The sequence below is a fragment of the Cetorhinus maximus genome, chromosome 17, assembly GCF_964194155.1.
Source record: "Cetorhinus maximus chromosome 17, sCetMax3.hap1.1, whole genome shotgun sequence".
NCBI classification, from domain to species: Eukaryota; Metazoa; Chordata; class Chondrichthyes; order Lamniformes; family Cetorhinidae; genus Cetorhinus; species Cetorhinus maximus.
The window spans coordinates 69,390,719-69,410,889 of NC_135895.1; the positions used below are offsets into that span (position 1 = coordinate 69,390,719).

A 20,171-nucleotide genomic window follows, 5' to 3' on the forward strand; every position below is an offset into this window, starting at 1 on the left:
TGCTAGGGAACCAAGTTTCTAGTGAGAAGGAGGAATTGAAGAAAATTAGTATTACTAAAAAAATAGTGCTGGGTAAGTTAATGGGACTGAAAGCTAATAAATCCCCATGGCTTGATAATCTAGATCCCATGGTACTAAAGGAGAAGGCCATGGAAATAGTCAACGCATTGGTTATCATCTTCCAAAATTGTGTAGATTCTGGAACAGTCCCAGCAGGTTGGAGGGTGGCAAATGTAACCCCACTATTTAAAAAAGGAGGGAGGGAAAAAACAGGGAATTACAGACCAGTTAGCCTAACATCAGTAGTTGGGAAAATGCTAGGGTCTATTATAAAGGATGCGATAACAGGACACTTAGAAAATATCAGTGGGGGATTATGCAAAGTCAACATGGATTTATGAAAGGGAAATCATGTCTGACAAACCTACTGGAGTTTTTTGAGTATGTATCTAGTAGAATAGATAAGGGAGAACCAGTGGATGTGGTGTATTTGGATTTCAAGAAGGCTTTTGATAAGGTCCCACATAAGAGGCTAGTGGGCAAAATTAAAGCACGTGGAATTGGGGGTAATATGCTGGCATGGATTGAGAATTAGTTAGCAGAGAGGAACCAGAGAGTAGGAATAAATGGGCCTTTTTTGGAGTGGCCGACAGTGACCGGAGGGGTACTGCAGGGATCAGTGGTTGGGCCCCAGTTATTCAAAATACATATAAATGATTTGGATGAGGGAACCAAATGTAATTTCCAAGTTTGCTGACAACATGAAATTTGGTGGGAATGTGAATGGTGAGGAGGATGTTAAGAGGCTTCAAGGCAATTTAGGCAAGTTGAGTGAGTGGGCAAATACATGGCAGTTAACGTGGACACATGTGAAGTTATCTACTTCAGTAGGACAAACAAAATGGCAGAGTATTATTTAAATGGTGATAGATTGGGAAAAGTTGATGTACAAAGGGACCTGGGTGTCCTTGTACACCAATCACTGAAAGCAAGCATGCAGGTGCAGCAAGCAGTTAAGAAGGCAAATGGTATGTTGACTTTCACTGCGAGAGGACTTGAGTAAAGGGGCAAGGGTGTCTTACTGCAGTTGTACAGGGCCTTGGCGAGACCACACCTGGAGTATTGTGTGCAGTTTTCATCTCCCTACCTAAGAAAGGATACACTTGCCATAGAGGAAGCGTAGCCAAGGTTCACCAGACTGAATCCTGGGATTTTAGGATTGTCATATGAGGAGAGATTGGGTCAATTAGGCCTGTATTCACTGGAGTTTAGAAGAATGAGAGGGGATCTCATTGAAACATATAAAATTCTGACAGGGCTAGACTGACTGGAGTTTGAGATGGGGCAGAATCTTCTGGCCGGCATGAGGGCGCAGGCCTGACACGCTGACGTGTAAAATGACGTGCGATGACGTCGGGCGTGCATCCTGATGTCATTGTGCACCATCATGATATTTCATTTGGCAGGTGTGCAGCCGACTTGCCAACGGCCTATTAAGACCATTAAGAAATTAATTAAAGCAGTTAAGAACGCTGCCCGTCCAACCTTCAGGTTGGTGGGCAGGCGAAGAGCCCAAGCAACCTTTGCGTTTTTCAGGAAACCTTATCCGGGGTGGGATGAGGTTTCCTAAGCTTTGATTAAATAAATAAATCGTCATAAATTTGCAAACATGTCCCCACTCATGTGACACAGTCACATGAGGTGACAAGTTTAATAAATTTTAAAATCATTTCTGTCATGGTTTTATTATACATTCAACCTCCCTGAGGCAGCTCCATGCCTCAGGGAGATTGCTGTGCTCCTTTGCGCGCATGCACGAAAGAGCATTGGATCCAACTCTCCCTCCTCCATCTGCCTGCACAGCGCTAAGCACTACTGGCCACGCATTACGCTATAAAATGGCGGAGCGGAGCCGATCGGGGGCGGCAATCAGCTCCGCACCTGCCCCCGCCCAGCCCGTTCACCATAGGAAAAATCCTGGCCATGATGCCTGGGGGGCTCTAGAACGAGGAGTCACAGTCTCAGGGTACAGGGTAAGCCAAGGAGAAACTTCTTGGGCAGAGTTTTACATCCCGCGGGCGGGCGTGTGCCCGATCCAATTGGACATAATATTGCACGAGATGATGTCAGGTGAGCATCCCAATGCACTTGTACAAAACTTTGCTCGGCGGGTCCGTGCAAATGTTGGAAGTGCACCCGCCAACAATTAAGCAGGCAATTAAGCCCATTAATGACGCGATTGTCTGCAATGTTTCGTGGCCAATCTAACCTTGCGGTTGGCAGATAGGTGAATTGGCAAGATGGCCTTTACATTTTTCATCAAACCTTATCCAAGGGCGGGAAGAAATCTCCATTAGGAAATAAAATTAAAATAAATATCTGGGGATAGCATTTTTATGAGGTGTGCTTTCGGGTGCTTGATTGTGATGCATGGACATTTTTTTGTAATATTTTACAGCTTCATTTCATTATTTGCATGTCTGCAGCTCCCTGAGGCAGCTGTCTCGCACCATTCACCCGTGCCCACTGTGACGTTGTCGCCTGCCCTCTTCCCAGCCCCACCCCCAACCCGGCAGCGCCGAGCTTTTCAGCGAGTGTTTCATGCTGGCTGGCCATTCCATGTGAAGTTGCGGTTAGGGGGCCGATCGCAGTTGGGGGTCAGTTTTCCAGACGCTCCCGGGTTCACCGATCGCACACGCCCAACGACCAAAAAATTCAGGCCCTTCACTCAGAGGGTGGTGAACCTCTGGAATTCTGTACTACAGAAGGCCCGGGAGGCTCAGTCACTGGGTATATTTAAGAAGAAAATAGACAGATTTCTAGACTCTAAAAGCATCAATGGGTATGAGAGAGCCTTGAGATAAAGGATCAGCCATGATCATATTGAATGGTGGAACAGGCTCGAAGGGCCGAATGACCCATTCCTGTCCAATTTGTGTTTACATTTCTATGTGATGCCTGCCCACAAAATTCTGGCAGCAATGACAAGCACCATCGAGGTGCAGGCATCACTGATGTGTCCAGTGAGCGTGAAGCCAGACCATCACTTTGCTCTAAAGGTTACACTCTGTACACAGAAGAGGCCCTGCACTGAGGTGCCTGCCTTTATTTTGTGCAGGGACCAAGGTTTCGCATCTGAGTGACATGAATAACAATGAGCCCGAGACAAGGAGACATTCTTGGGAGTTTATTTACACTAGTAAACATTATGTACAAGTGATTTATACCCATGCCCATGCTGTGCAACTACACCTCCTTGATCGCGCGTCAGTGAGTGTCCAGGTCACAGCCGATGCCATCCAAGACCTAAGGACGGTCGTGCTCGGACCCGATGTCATTTTAGGTCTCGAGGTGGCCCAGGTACGCGGTGATCTTCCGGCTGAACGTTCCCCTGTTCGGACAGAATTCCACATTGGCCCCAAGCCCTGAACCCTCCCTCAGGTGCCGGTGCCCCGCAATAATATGAGCCGCCTCGGGGACATGCCCTCCGTGCCATTTGGCACGGTGCAGAGGAGTTTTCTGTACGGACTGCTGCTGCACACCTTCCATTTACTCGCCCTGGTCCGTCGCCCGGACACGCCCTGGCGTGCCTTGTTGCCGTCCGGCGGCGGAGGCCCCCGATGGGAGGCCCTCTACGGAGGTGTTCTCCCTCTTTCTATCGGGGACCTGGGTTGGAGGGTGTTGCATGCAGCAGTCCCCTATAATCGTAAAATGTGTAGGTTCACGGACTCCCGAGACACCTGCCCTTTTTGCGGTCTTGTGGAGTCCGTGGACCACGTGTATATAGGGTGTCTTAGGCTGCACTCCCTTTTTAGTTATTTAAAAAATCTTTTGTTACTGTTTTGGTTGCACTTCAGTCCCACGCTCCTGATCTACGGACACCCGGTGCGGAAGGGGGTCGGGAAGGAGGAGGACCTCCTCGTGAACCTGCTCCTGGGCCTGGCCAAGTTGGCCATCAACAGGTCCAGGCAGCGGGCGATCGACGGGGGAGTCCCGCCCGATTGTTTGTCCCTCTTCCGCGGCTACGTTCGCGGCCGGATGTCCCTGGAAAGGGAGCACGCGGTGTCTGCCGGCACCATCGAGGCCTTCCGTGCTCGGTGGGCACCGCGGGGTCTGGGGTGTTTTGTTGACCCCTTTAATCACATCTTAGTTTGATGTTTGTAAGGTTCCTTTACAGTTTTTCCTTGATTTTACAGCTGACCTGACTTAGGGGCTGTGCTTGTTTTCTCCCTTGTTCTTTTTGCTCATTTAGTTTATTGTTTTGACTCAAAAGAGTTACACCTCCTTGATCGCGCGTCAGTGAGTGTCCAGGTCACAGCCGATGCCATCCAAGACCTAAGGACGGTCGTGCTCGGACCCGATGTCATTTTAGGTCTCGAGGTGGCCCAGGTACGCGGTGATCTTCCGGCTGAACGTTCCCCTGTTCGGACAGAATTCCACATTGGCCCCAAGCCCTGAACCCTCCCTCAGGTGCCGGTGCCCCGCAATAATATGAGCCGCCTCGGGGACATGCCCTCCGTGCCATTTGGCACGGTGCGGAGGAGTTTTCTGTACGGACTGCTGCTGCACACCTTCCATTTACTCGCCCTGGTCCGTCGCCCGGACACGCCCTGGCGTGCCTTGTTGCCGTCCGGCGGCGGAGGCCCCCGATGGGAGGCCCTCTACGGAGGTGTTCTCCCTCTTTCTATCGGGGACCTGGGTTGGAGGGTGTTGCATGCAGCAGTCCCCTATAATCGTAAAATGTGTAGGTTCATGGACTCCCAAGACCCCTGCTCTTTTGCGGTCTTGTGGAGTCCGTGGGCCACGTGTATATAGGGTGTTGTAGGTTGCACTCTCTTTTTAGTTATTTAAAAAACCTTTTGTTACTGTTTTGGTTGCACTTCAGTCCCACGCTCCTGATCTACGGACACCCGGTGCGGAAGGGTGTCGGGAAGGAGGAGGACCTCCTCGTGAACCTGCTCCTGGGCTTGGCCAGGTTGGCCATTAACAAGTCCAGGCAGCGGGCGATCGAGGGGGGAGTCTCGCCCGATTGTTTGTCCCTCTTCCGCGGCTACGTTCGCGGCCGGGTGTCCCTGGAGAGGGAGCACGCGGTGTCTGCTGGCACCATTGAGGCCTTCCGTGCCCGGTGGGCACCGCGGGGACTGGGGTGATTTGTTGACCCCTTTAATCACATCTTGATTTGATGTTTGTAAGGTTCCTTTAAAGTTTTTTCCTTGATTTTACAGCTGACCTGACTTAGGGGCTGTGCTTGATTTCTCCCTTGTTATTGTTAATTTAGTTAATTGTTTTGACTCTACAAGAGCTGCACCTCCTTGATCGCGCGTCAGTGAGTGTCCAGGTCGCAGCCGATTCCATCCAAGACCTAAGGACGGTCGTGCTCGGACCCGATGTCATTTTAGGTCTCGAGGTGGCCCAGGTGCGCGGTGATCTTCCAGCTGAACGTTCCCCTGTTCGGACGGAATTCCACATTGGCCCCAAGCCCCGAACCCTCCCTCGGGTGCCGGTGCCCCGCAATAATATGAGCCGCCTCGAGGACATGACCTCCGTGCCATTTGGCACGGCGCGGAGGGGTTTTCTGTACGGACTGCTGCTGCACACCTTCCATTTTCTCGCCCTCGTCCGCCGCCCGGACACGCCCTGGCGTGCCTTGTTGCTGTCCGGCGGTGGAGGCCCCCGATGGGAGGCCCTCTACGGAGGTGTTCTCCCGCTTTCTATCGGGGGCCTGGGTTGGAGGGTGTTGCATGCAGCAGTCCCCTACAATAGGAGGATGTTTAGGTTCACGGACTCCCAAGACACCTGCTCTTTTTGTGGTCTTGTGGAGTCCGTGGACCACGTTTATATAGGGTGTTATAGGCTGCACTCCCTTTTTAGTTATTTAAAAAACCTTCTGTTGCTGTTTTGTTTGCACTTCAGTCCCACACTCCTGATCTACGGACACCCGGTGCGGAAGGGGGTCGGGAAGGAGGAGGACCTCCTCGTGAACCTGCTCCTGGGCCTGGCCAGGTTGGCCATTAACAGGTCCAGGCAGCAGGCGATCGAGGGGGGAGTCCCGCCCGATTGTTTGTCCCTCTTCCGCGGCTACGTTAGCGGCCGGGTGTCCCTGGAGAGGGAGCACGCAGTGTTTGCCGGCACCATCGAGGACTTCCATGCCCGGTGGGCGCCGCGGGGACTGGGGTGTTTTGTTGACCCCTTTAATCACATTTTGGTTTAATGTTTGTAAGTTTCCTTTAAACTTTGTCCTTGGTTTTACAGCTGACCTGAATTAGGGGCTGTGCTTGATTTATCCCTTGTTATTGTTAATTTAGTTTTGACTCGAAAAGAGTTACACCTCCTTGATCGCGCGTCAGTGAGTGTCCAGGTCGCAGCTGATGCCATCCAAGACCTAAGGACGGTCGTGTTCGGACCCGATGTCATTTTAGGTCTCGAGGTGGCCCAGGTGCACGGTGGTCTTCTGTCTGAACGTTCCCCTGTTCGGACGGAATTTCACATTGGCCCCAAGCCCCGAACCCTCCCTTGGGTGCCGGTGCCCCGCAATAATGTGAGCCGCCTCGAGGACATGCCCTCCGTGTCATTTGGCACGGCGCGGAGGGGTTTTCTATACGGACTGCTGCTGCACACCTTCCATTTTCTCGCCCTCGTCCGCCGCCCGGACACGCCCTGGCGTGCCTTGTTGCCGTCCGGCGGCGGAGGCCCCCAATGGGAGGCCCTCTACAGAGGTGTCCTCCCGCTTTCTATCAGGGACCTGGGTTGGAGGGTGTTGCATGCAGCAGTCCCCTATAATAGAAGGATGTTTAGGTTCACGGACTCCCAGGGCACTTGCCCTTTTTGCGGTCTTGTGGATTCCATGGACCATGCATATATAGCGTGTCTTAGGCTGCACTCCCTTTTTAGTTATTTAAAAAACCTTTTGTTATTGTTTTGTTTGCACTTCAGTCCCACGCTCCTGATCTACGGACACCCAGTGCAGAAGGGGGTCGGGAAGGAGGAGGACCTCCTTGTGAACCTGCTCCTGGGCCTGGCCAGGTTGGCCATTAACAGGTCCAGGCAGCGGGCGATCGAGGGGGGAGTCCCGCCCGATTGTTTGTCCCTCTTCCGCGGCTACGTTCGCAGCCGGGTGTCCCTGGAAAGGGAGCACGCGGTGTCTGTCGGCACCATCGAGGCCTTCTGCGCCCGGTGGGCACCGCGGGGACTGGGGTGTTTTGTTGGCCCCTTTAATCACATCTTAGTTTGATGTTTGTAAGGTTCCTTTAAAGTTTTTCCTTGGTTTTACAGCTGACCTGACTTAGGGGCTGTGCTTGATTTCTCCCTTGTTATTGTTAATTTAGTTTATTGTTTTAACTCTGAAAGAGATACACCTCCTTGATTATATAGGGTGTGGTAGGCTGCACTCCCTTTTTAGTTATTTAAAAAACCTTTTGTTACTGTTTTGTTTGCACTTCAGTCCCACGCTCCTGATCTATGGACACCCGGTGCGGAAGGGGGTCGGGAAGGAGGAGGACCTCCTCGTGAACCTGCTCCTGGGCCTGGCCAGGTTGGCCATTAACAGGTCCAGGCAGCGGGCGATCGAGGGGGGAATCCCGCCCGATTGTTTGTCCCTCTTCCGCGGCTACGTTCGCGGCTGGGTGTGCCTGGAGAGGGAGCACGCGGTGTCTGCCAGCACCATCGAGGACTTCCGTGCCCGGTGGGCACCGCGGGGACTGTGGTGTTTTGTTGACCCCTTTAATCGCATTTTGGTTTGATATTTGTAAGTTTTCTTTAAAGTTTTTCCTTGATTTTACAGCTGACCTGACTTAGGGGCTGTGCTTGATTTATCCCTTGTTTTTGTTAATTTAGTTAATTGTTTTAACTCTACAAGAGTTACACCTCCTTGATGGGAGCCCTCTATGGGGATCTCCTCCCACTTTCCATCAGGAACCTGGGGTGGAGGGTGTTGCATGCAGCAGCCCCATACAACCATAGGTTATGTTGGTTCACGCACTCCCAAGATACTTCCATCTTTTGTGGCCTTGTGGAGTCCATGGACTATGTCTATATAGGGTGTTATAGGCTGCACTCCCTTTTCAGTTATTTAAAAAACCTTTTACTGTTGTTTTGTTTGTACTTCAGTCCCACGTTTCTGATCTATGAGCACCTGGTGCAGAGGGGGATTGGGAAGGAGGAGGACCCCCTCGTGAACCTGCTCCTAGACCTGGTCAAGCTGGCCATTAACAGGTCCAGGCAGCGGGTGATCAAGGGGGTCATCCCACCCAACTGTCTGCCCTATTCCACAGCTATGTTCACAGCCGGGTGTCGCTGGAGAGGGAACACACGGTGTCTGCTGGCTTTGTCAAGGCCTTCTGTGCTCGATGGGCAATGCGGGGACTGGGGTATTTTACTGACCCTGTCAATAACATTTTGGTTTAATGTTTGCAAGTTTCCTTTAAATTTTGTCTTTGTTTTCGCAGTTTCCTTTAAGGGGCTGCCTTTTACTTTGGCCCTGACCACCTTTGCCACCATCTCCCAAGCTGGAGTACTGAGACTAATAGGCCTCCTGAGGCCAGAACAGTGGTAGGGGACATTGTGGCAGGCCTCCACGGTGTCCAAAAGGCATCCCAGGGATGTGTCACTGAATTGGGGGGCTGCACTCTTCTTGGTTCTTGTGGCCATGTCTTCACCGGAGCAGTCCTGGGCTGCAGGACATTGAGAAGTGTGCACATAGCAAAGAGTGAGGAAGTGATGATGTAAAATGGCGGCATGCCCCCGATCGGGGGCGCCAATCAGAGGCACGCCTGCACATGCCTGCTCCTGAACATCCCCTCCCGCCGAGGGGATAATTCTGCCCTGTATGTAACGTGGCTGCCAAGCACTAATAATCTCCATCACTTCTTCTAGGCATATCTGACACGTTGCCCTTAGGCAACCTTGACCCCGACTCCAGTGCCAAGAGCACCTTTGATGAGGACCCTGATGTAATGGCGTGACAGGCAAATCGGAGGCCGGCTGCCAGCGATCCAACGTGTTTCCCCATGACTGCATAATTTATGAAATGGAAAGTGGATGACACAGTGCTAAAATCTGCCTTTGCGACTGGTGGTTAAAACATCTTCTTTCACACCCGCTACCACACTTAGTGCGAACCTGGCATGATTCCACCCAACGATTTTTGATGAAAGATCATGTAGTAATGTCACATTCGAATGGGATAGATAGATATCACTAAGTTTAAAAATATACTTCTTGTCAGATTTTTGACTCTTCTGGTTCCTTTACTTTTGTCATTTGGAATGCCATCAACACAAAATCAAAGCCAAAGGCTAGACTTCGTTAAAGCTCTTGTGCCATCAAGAAATTATGCCTTCCAAAAATGTGTGTCCTTTATTGCATATTTCATAGCAAAGGTGCTTGTTTTGTTGGGTTTTTTTTTAGGCATCCTGTTCCATATACCTTTGCTTCAAATAACAATGGAAAAGGCGATTAAAGAATTAGAGAATCTCTATTCTCTGACTGCTGGGTGGTTCAAAGGAAAAACTATCACAACAATCGCTACTTCCTCTTCTAGCAGAATTATAATATTTCTAACCAACATCCGTCTCAGTCACTAACCTCTTCAATTAGATGGGGATCCAAATCCCCCTAACCTGTAATGAAATTTATGAGAATTATGTTGATCCATCTGGCCTCCCTCGTTCCGACTTTGTAATCCCCTCCTTCTCCACACTCTCTGGGATGTCTGTGCATTCTAATTCTGGCCTCTTGAACATGTCCAATTTTAATTGCTCCATCATTGGTGGCTGTGCCTTCAACACTCAAGACTCTAAGCTCTGGAACTCCAGCCTTTCCATCTCTTTACCTTCCTTTCCACTACGACACTTCTAAAACCTAACATTTTGGTCAAGTTTTTGTTTATCTCTCTAACATCCCCTTAATGGTTTGTTGCCATATTTGCTTTATCATGCTCCTGTGAAATGCCTTGGGGATGTTTTATTACATTAAAGACACTACATAAATACAAATTGCTGTATCTCTCGGCACCCCCACCATATGTACTATTTTCAAAGCTTGACAATAAGTAAGTGTCCTTAAAGATTATAGAATTCATGAAATTCCTCAATACTACATTTTATATAAAATGAAATGCTCTTATCATATTTAATAATCATATCAGGACTTTTTCCCCAGCTGAGAACTCAAGTTCCACAAGCCATCACCCTTCATAACTGAGATAGTTACTGATCATTTTTGTCCTCCTTTTGGCTCCTTGTTCTTGAAGATCCCAGATTCAGACAACCCATAACTAAAACAGTTTCAATTAAATAGTAAGTATATACTTCTGCATTGGAAAAATAGTCTTAAGAGCATGATTTTCCCGTCGGTGAGTGGGGGGCGGGGCCCTCTCACTGACGTGTAAAATGACGCGTGGTGACGTCGGGCAGAACTCCCGATGTCACTGCGCTCCATTTAAATTTTCCGGTAGGCGGGGGTGCAGCAAAGTCAGTTACGCGCCCGCCGACCTGTCAATGGCCAATTGAGGCCATTGACAGAGTAATTAAACTAATTAATGGACCTGCCCATCCAACCTTAAGGTTGGCGGGCAGGCCAGGAGCCCCGGCAGAAATTAGAAAAAGCTTGAAACCTCATCCATGGGCGGGATGAGGTTTCATGTAGGTTTTTAAAAATTTTAATAAAGTTTTTGTAAAAATTATGGACATGTCCCAACTCATGTGACAGTGTCACATGAGGGGACATGTCAGGAATTTTTTTTTTTCTAATATTTGTCACAGAACATCTGATCTCCCTGAGGCAGCACTTAGCCTCAGGGAGATGAGTGCACTCTTTCATGCGCATGCACGAAAGAGCGCACTCTCGATTTTGGGGTTCCCCCCGCCCACACAGGGAGCGCATAGAGCTTCCGTGCGGACATCGCACTGAGCAGGCGTTAATTGGCCCGCCCATGTAAAATGGCACCACGCCCCCAATCAGGGGTGCCGATCGGAAACGTGCCTGTGCGTGCCCGCCCTTCAAATTCGCCCCCAACGGTGGGGGGAAATCCTGCCCTAAGAGTTTGAGTTAGTAAGGGTACAATTATTGGTCTGTCTCAGACAGCATTTGTTTCTATTACTCTTGTTTTAAAACAACTAGTTGAGGGCAGCTTACCAATCAGTCATTTTGTGTAGAATTCAATATAATAATGAAAAAAAGGCTGTGGCCACCAACCTTAATTGACAATATTACTGGAGAAGCAGATTTTGAAGACGTTCTCACAAGTTTGTGGCTACACTGGCAGATTCTCAAAGTTCTCAGGGTTCTGCTGGAACGAAAATGAATTTTTGGTCCCAAGCTGTTTTTACAGTCGTGCATGTCCTGATCTTATCTATATTGTAAACATCTACAAATCTTGCTACTTTCAATCACTTGCTTCATTTAATTTTTGAGGATCTGCTATATGAGGGTTATTGCTTGGCTTCGTATTTTAAACTTGAATACTGTATGCTGGAGGAGCAGACATTTCAGACAGAATTTGCATCCCTGATAAGATAAACCATGTGAACATTTTATTTTCTTAAAACAAATGTTTTAAATGTTTCTTCATTGACTGCATCTTTGAAGTGGTTTGTACATGATGAAGTTTGCCTTAAGTAATATTAACTAATGTTATTCCAGATTACAATCCTATATGAGAGAAAAGCCAAATAAGACACCCCATTTAAAATATCTCAAAGTTTTTTGTTTCTAAGACTCTACCCAGAGGTATTAATCACTCTTTGGGGGAGGAAGTGTTTTTGTTATTTATTTAAAAAAACATTAATTCTGATGTATACATTATAACTTTCATTTGCGTTCTAATACAACAATACATAACAGTTTAAATAAAATGTAGAACATATTTAAGAAAATCTAGTTAGTTATTTGGTAATGGGTATTTCCTCTTTGAATAGTGTTTCAGAGCCAGTATAAGACTGTATATATAATATATTTTTACTAATAACGTATAAATTGATATACAACATGGCTTTTAGGCTCAACAGAAGGGCACATCTGGAATCAAGATAACTATATCAAAATGAATGGAATGCTGGCTGCAAATTGTCCTCTTCCCCATTAGTAACAGTATTTGGCAAGAACAAAATAAGAAACAAGCCCTCAAGCACTAGCTGAAAATCATTCCAACATCTACTCCCCCTTTAAGAAGTAACATTTCCTGCAGTTCTAACATCATTAGGAATGTGACAGTGAGAGGCTTGCTGGATTGCCCTCCTTAATCACAGAGGCCTACACAAAAATGCAGTATTTGACTTTCACAGGAAGAGTTTATAGGGAAGACTGCAGACAGACAGAAAATTATGAAGGTAACTCCAATTACATGGAAAGAATGTATTCACTTGTGTCCTCATTCATCCTTGGCAGAGAAGTGTACCGTATGGAGGAGGGGAAAGCTGACTAGTATATGTGTGCTTATAGATCAGTCCTACATTTACTGGTTAATTTCTTCCTGCTGTTTTAGCACAAAACTATCTATTCAAGCTCTTGTTAAGTTAGAAAGAAATGAAAACTGCATTTTTTTTAAATAATGGCATCTTTTATTTTTTCTTCCCACTTTTAGCTCCATACTGCCATCAATCTTCCTCTCATCGGGAAACCAGGCTGAGATCTTCTTTACTGCTAACAGTGCTGTTTCACGAATGAATAGGCTTCTGTGATCACCACAGGAAGTAGCAATCCATACCTACGCTCTTGTCTTAGTAGTGGACTAGCCCATATAACAGATCACATGCAGTGTTAGAAGGCTTGAAGTCTATTTTTGTTAGAACTCAAAATCATAATTATGGTGTGTGAAACAAGTGTCTTAACCACTACAACTCCAGGCCAAAATGGCCCATCTGGTAGCGTCTATATATATATACTGACCTAGAAAATTAGCAAAAGCTGCCCAAATAGTTCAAAAAAAAACTAAGGACTCAAGAACAACCAAGACATGTAAAAACATGTAGCTACACAACATTTGGATTTGTAAATTAAGTGAATGGTATGTACAACAATTATTGTATACTTGTAAGAGAACAAAACATACATTTACTTTGATGATTCTACCTTCCATGCCAGAGCTTCTGAAATGTGCTCCTTTTTCCTCAGAATTCCCCTCTGCAGTGGTCAACAAAAGCCATGATCAGATCTATTCCATTTTGAGTCCATATGTCCTCACCCCTCTCTCACCCCCTTACATCCCACCAGTCTCTGCACCATCTTCAGGCATTTCCACTACCTACAACATGTTCACACTGCCAAATAAATCTTCCTCTCAAATCAATCAGACTCCATCCAGAATATTGTGTTTAGTTCTGCACACTACTCACCAGGAAGGTTATATTGGCCTTAGATTTACCAAAACATTACCAGGGCTAAAAAGGGTTAAATTGTGAACACTTCTGTTCTGATGTTCCCCTTCCCTCTTATTGGAGGAATCGTTCCCTCCAAAAAACCCTAGTTCATTCCTTAAACATGCCTGCTTCCAGCTGCCCACCTCCTGGCAGCAACAAACCCTACAACAACTGCATTTATATAGCACCTTTGGTGAAGAAAAATGCCCATTGCCACTTCATGGAGGCACAATGAGACTAAAATTGACACCAAGCCAAAAGATGAGATGTTAGAGATAGTGAATAAAAATTTGTTCAAAGAGTCAGGTTTTAAGAGGGTCTTAAAAGAAGTAAGGAATACAGAGAGGCAGAGGTTTAAGGAGGGAATTTCAGAGCTAAGGGCTTCAATTTTCACTTTAATATGCCAGCATTATTTTGACAGCAAGAGATAAGGAACGATAAGTAAAGCTGGTCTAATTGGTCTAATCACACAAAGATTTAAAATTGAGTAATTATGAGCAAAGGTTTCTTGTACCCCAGTGATGTGTGCGTCCTGAAACTAGAAAATCTCTTTCTCTGTCCTATGAAACAGTCCGATGGAAAACAACAAACATGGTGGTCATTTTGTCAGCTGCAAATCTTCCCCTTGATTTTCTGTTCTCGTCCTGCTCTAAGCTGAGCTACGGTTCTGCAGAAGGCAACTGTAAAGTACTAGGCCACTCTTCGGGTGGGATTTTCGGCATCTGCCCACTGCCAGGACCTTCCGCTCCCACCGCAAGCCAATGGACTTCTGGCTGGAGTGCCGCCTCACCTGCGGTGGGTCCCGCCCGCAACACGGCCGGAAGATCCCGGACTTCACCTGTGAACCTGGATAGTCAGTATTCCTATTTCACAAGGACCATCACAGTTGAACCTAGTCCAGCCCTCGCCCGATATTGACATACTTCAGAGGCGGTAAGTCAGAGAATAGGAGTAGAAATGATAGATTATTTTTTATGCTCTTCCCCAGTTCCAATTAACCCAGTTAAAGTGTATCAGGGCCTGAATTTTACCTTTGGCGGGCACGTCTGATCGGCAGGCCTGAGAGCAGTCGGGAAACGGACCGCCAACAGTGATCAGCCCCCAACCGCGATTTCATGCTGGCTGGCCAATTAACGAAATGCTCAGTGCTGCCGGGGTGGGGGCGGGAAGAGGGCGGGCAAAGACGTCATCATGGGTACGGGTGAGCGCTGAGAGAAAGCTCCCTGAAGGCAGATAGCTGCCTCAGGGAGCTGCAGGCCTGAAAATCATCAAATGAAGATTGCAAAAGCCGGAGAAAAATATCCATGCATCACAATCAATCACCTGAAAATATAACTGATGAAAAGCTGACCACAGATAATTTGTTTTTATTTTGCTTTATTTGATAATGGAAATCTCATCCATCTCTGAGGTTTGATGAAAAATGCAAAGTCCGCCTGGCTGATACACCCATCCACAATCGTAAGGTTGGACGGGCCATGAAAAATTGGAGACAATTGCGCTGTTAATGGGCTTAATTGCCTCCTCAATTGTCAGTGGGCGTGCTTCCAACTTTTGCACGCGCCCGTCAAGTGAAATATCATGTGAGTGTGCAATGACGTCGGGACGCTCGCCTGACATCTTCTCCCCCAATTTTATGCCTGATCAGGTCGGGCGTGCGCCCACCCACAGGATGTAAAATTCAGCCTTATGGAATCCTATTTCATAATGTACCAAACAGAGCACACATTTACCAAACAGAACATCTGTCTCCTTCATAATAGCAATAGAAGCACAGGAAAGAACTCAGTGGGTCTGACAGCATCTGTAGAGAGAAAAACAGAGTTAATGGACAGAATTTTCTGCCTACCGGGCGGGCGGGCCCGACCCATTCCCAGGCAGGCGGGGAGCCGATCCCCGCCAGAGAAGCGGGCCCCACCGCCATTTTAAGTGGGCAGGCCAATTAAGGCCCGACCAGCATGACGCCCGGCGGGAAGTGCTATGTGCTTCCTGTGCGAGCAGGGAGGGGGAATTCCCCCACGCATGCGCACGAAAGAGCGCACATCTCCCTGAGGCTATGTGCTGCCTCACGGAGATCACTGACAGCTGTACACATTAAAAATAGAAAAAAAAATCCTTAACATGTCCCCCTCATGTGACAATGTCACACGAGATGGGACATGTTAATAAATTTCATTAAAACTTTATTCAACTTTTTAAATCCCTACATGAAACCTCATCCCGCCGGTGGATGAGGTTTCATGTTTTTTCTATTCCCCGCTGGAGCTCCTGGCCTGCCCGCCAACCTTAAGGTTGGACGGGCAGGTCCTTTAATTGTTTTAATGATCCTGTCAATGGCCTCAATTGGCCATTGACAGATCAGCGGGCCCGAAGCTGATTTTTCTGCGGGCCCGCCTTACTGAAAATTTAAATGGGGCGGGATGACATCAGGGGTTTCCCCCGACATCATCCCGCGTCATTTTGCATGTCGGTGAGCTCCCTGCTCACCGACGGCAAAATTGAGCCCAGTGTTTGAAGTCCAATATGACTCTTCTTTGGAATGAGGAAAGATAAAAATGTGATGAGTTTTATGCTGTTGAGAAAGGGGTTAGGGTGAAGTAGAACAAAAGGGAAGGTCAGGGATAGGTTAGTGGGCAGAGAGATTGAATAACAAAGATTTCATGGAACAGAAGACAAAGGGAGTGGTAATGGTTGCAGTAAAGAAACAAAACATTGGTCCAGAGTAAGTGTGAATGGCAGAATAAATGGACAGCTGTATCTGAAAGCAAAACATGAAAGCAAGACACTGTCATGTTCCAGTATATTCTGAACTTTCAGTCAATAAAGCCATAGAATCAGCTGTGAGTCATTTAAGTGGCCAAGATAATAAACAGCAGTGCCTTGAAAGTGGGAGAAGGACTCCCCAACCTGTTCCAACTTCGAGTTCAGTTGAGAGCCAACCTCCTGTAAATTTGATTATAAAAAGCCTCGCAGCTTACTGAGAATCATCTGCTTTACAAAACGTTTGCTTCAACTAAAGCATCAACTCGTCTAAGAAATTATAGGTCTGCCACGAAAAAGACTGAGACAAGCATAAATTGTAATTTTATTGTTTTACTTCATCTGTACTTAAGCTTTGTTTGTGTGTGAGTGCGTGCATATGAGTTGAGTGAGTGAGATTTCACATTTTAAACATGTAAGGCAAGCGTGTGATAATAAATAACCTTTCTTTAAAAGAGTCTCAAAGGCTTGCTGCTGGGATTATTTAAATTGGGACAATTACTCTGAGGGTAAAAAAACACACCTTTTATATACAAACATATTGATCATGGGCAATAAAAAGGAACACATAAATTCTGTCCATGACAATACAGTCTGACACTTAGCAAGATGAAATGGAGGACAGAGCTCATGTTCTGAAGTTGTTGAACTCAATGTTGAGTCCAGAAGTCTACAAAGTGCCTAATCAGAAGATGAGGTGCTGTTTGTCCAGCTTGCACTGGGCTTCACTGGAACATTGCATCAGTCTTAGGATAGAGATGTGAACATGGGAGGAAGGTAGTGAATTAAAATGGCAAGCAACTGGAAGGTCGGCGTCATGCTTGCGGACTGAGCAGAGGTGTTCCACAAAGCAGTCACCCAGTCTGTATCTCCTTCATGTGATTTTCTTTTTATGCTATGGTACCAATCTCTATAAAAAATTATGACTTAAAAAAATTTAACACTACTTGCCACACCCAGGGATGCAGTTCAAATTAAATTCAAATGTTGATTGTTGTCAAGGTTTAGTAATTTTTATCTTACCTGTACATATAGTTCCCTGAGTTCATATTGAAATTTCTTTGGATCTGTCGTAATGGTGACTGGGCCAACCTCTGTAAGAAAAAAATATATATAACAGTTTAAAATTTACATAAAATCAGAGATAACCATTTTGATCCGTGTGAGCAAAGATTATTCATTCCATCCTTGAATGAAACCCCAATTTATCTACATTTCAGCATGAATTTAGGCTGTTTGAAGGCTGTTACTAGTTTTCTTTTGCCTCCTAGAAAGGCTGTAAAGATTAAAAATGAATGGATTAATACCAATGACAAATAAATCAACATATGCAGTACTTTCATACAACATGAATTCCTGTATGTTATATAACTAATTAGCTGTATGATGATATGGAAATAAAAAAGGAATGAGATCAACTTCAAATATACTCTCAATATTTGACCATAATTCCAGATAACAAACATTATGAGCGGAATTGTCTGTGTCCACTGGTGTCGGGCGTGTTCGGCAGCATGAGTGGACAATATGGCCAAAACTCAGTTTCACAACGTCACTGAAACCAGTTTGCAATCATCTGCTCAGCCCGTCGAAGGCAGGCCACGTTTCCTACTATCGGACATCAGGAACCTCATTGTAATACATCAGCATATCATTTTAAGGCTAGCCTGCCAGACTCATCCATCCCTCCTCCCCCAGCGCCCGATGGATAGTCCACCCACGTCAGCGTGATTGCATGCTGACGTGTTTCACAACAGCATATAAAAGGCATGTGCTTGGCGGGCTCACTTTGAGGTGAGTGCACAGTAACGTTGTGGAGCACTCGCGAGAGACGCCTGTTGGACTTCAAGGTTGAGGCGCGTTGACGGGGGCAAAGGCTGGCCTGTGGTTGAGGTGACTTTGGGGTTGGTGGGGGGAAGGCTGCACTACGGTTGAGGTGACTGGGGCGGGGGGGGAGGGATCAAAAGTTGCCCTGCAGTTGAAGATAGCACACAAGCATACGCGAGGTGTGCGGAAGTGGTGGACGAGGGAAGCATTAGGGAAACCTTGTATAAAATGACTGTTCCTCTACAGATGAGACAGTTCAGGCACAGCCACATTGATATGATTGGAATTGGGCCGCTAGCTTATCTGCCCACTCGAGCAATGCAGACTCATCAAAGTGCCACCAAGTGCTCCAGAGCTTTTCACCCCTGGGGCACAGACTGCAAACTAATGAGCGTTTTAGTGGCTGCAGAACAGTTGGACGACTGGGCACATTGTACAATCTCCTTGCTAAAGCTGGCCGTGGAGCAGTCACTGGTGGAGGTGCTCACAGCCCCTTGCAATGTCAGCATTCCGGTTTGGACCTGTCACCCCAATGGTTCAAGCTAACAGTGCAGCCTTGCAGTGCGGGTTAGGAGAATGACTGCACCTGAGCTGAGGGCACAGCATGCAGTCCAATGGGCAAAGCTGCCGCCAATCGGTCAGGCGAGGTGGGGTGGAAGAAGGTGGGGTTTCAGGCAACCATGCAGCGCACATTTCTCTGACCATCCAAGTGGTGGCCAGCACTCTCCGAGATGCATTAAGGGGCCTTCAGACTTAACCAAGAAAGGTTTTTAGTACACCCATGCTAACCCAGATGTCTAGCTCTTTCATCTTGCAGGAGTGCAACATCAGGATCATGGAGCCTGGTGAAGTAGCTGTAAGCCTCATGGCCTACAGAGAGTGAAGACAATGGAGAAGAGAACGGCTGAGGCCCCTGGCTGCGCAGAGGGAGGAGCAGCACCCTCTGGAAGAAGGGGATGGCTGGGGCTCCGCACCTGCCACCGAAGATCCACAGTGAGCCGGCACTGGTCGCCACCTAGCTAGACTCAGGGTCTATAGATGATACTGCCTTTCATTCCTGCAGATGACCAAGAACCAGTGTCACTGAAGACTGCGTGTGTCTAGGGAACTGGTCAGTCACATCTGCCAGCTACTGCAGGATTTGGCGCCACGGGGACATGAAGGGCATCCACTGCCAGTGACCATGAAAGTGACAGCGATGCTCAATTTCTATGCCAGTGGCTGCTTTCAGAGCTCCATAGGTGACCTCTGTGGGATATCACAAGCCTCCACCCACAAATACATCCGTGAGGTCACAGATGCCATTTCACGAGGGCACACAACTTTGTGCATTTCGCCCAGGACCAGGATAGCCAGAATGCAAGATCGATTGGATTTGCCCAGATCTCGGGTTTCCCACAGGCGCAGGGTGCCATCGACTGCACTCACATGGTGCTCAGTCTCTATTGCAACACGCGGTCAACTACGTCAACCCCAAGAGCTTCCATTCGCTGAATGTGCAGCTGGTGTGCAACCACCAGAAACACATCCTGCAGGTGTGCGCACGATTTCCAGTTGGTCACAGATCCCTAGAGTCTTCCAGGGTCCACAGAAACTGCAGGGTTGGCTCCTCGGGGCAAGTGCTTCCCGCAGAGGCCATGGCTGATGACACCGTGCGGCGGCCTCAGACTGCAGCAGAGCGACACTATAATGAGGCTCATGCTGCAACTCGCAACTTAGTGCAGCAAACCATTGGGATGCTGAAAATGAGGTTTCAGTGGCTGGACCAGTCTAGTGGAGCCCTGCAATGAAGTCCACAGAGGGTGTCATGCATCGTCGTCGCCTGCTGCTCCCTTTACAACCTGGTGCTGCAACGGGGAGAGGAGCTGGCTGAGGAGGAGATGCAGGAGCTGGAGGTCTCCTCGGATGAGGAGAATGTCGATGGTGATGAAGGTGAGGAGGTCCTCAAAGGCAACGATGATGGATGATGGTGATAAGGCCTTCATACCGGCCAGACGAAGCAGGAGCGCTCAGGAGGCCCTCATAGCTGCTAGGTTTGTGGAGGATGATGATGATATGCCATGAGGAGACATCATAAGATCCTCACATTGCATCTATCAACATTTGACTCCAGTCTGGCTTATGGCAGCGCACATACCCTTCATGATAATGCTCCTGTAATGGAGACGCAGTGGAGGCCCTAATGGTCGCTCGATTGCAGGAGTATGGTGATGACATGGAGTGAGGACA

The 20,171-nt window shown here is 47.6% G+C and overlaps 1 protein-coding gene across 6 annotated transcripts in view; it reads right to left on the reverse strand.

Annotated features, from left to right (window-relative positions):
* Positions 1 to 20,171, reverse strand: part of hmcn1 (hemicentin 1) — a 701,874-nt gene that overhangs the window by 582,212 nt on the left and 99,491 nt on the right. For all 6 annotated transcript variants that reach the window (XR_013579326.1, XR_013579325.1, XM_078561403.1 and 3 more), the window contains exon 2: positions 17,139 to 17,209. Coding sequence is in view for 4 of the 6 variants with exons in the window: in XM_078561403.1 (XP_078417529.1) it covers positions 17,139 to 17,209 (71 nt within the window). In the remaining 2 variants the exon portion in view is untranslated. The remainder of the gene's footprint in view (positions 1 to 17,138; positions 17,210 to 20,171) is intronic.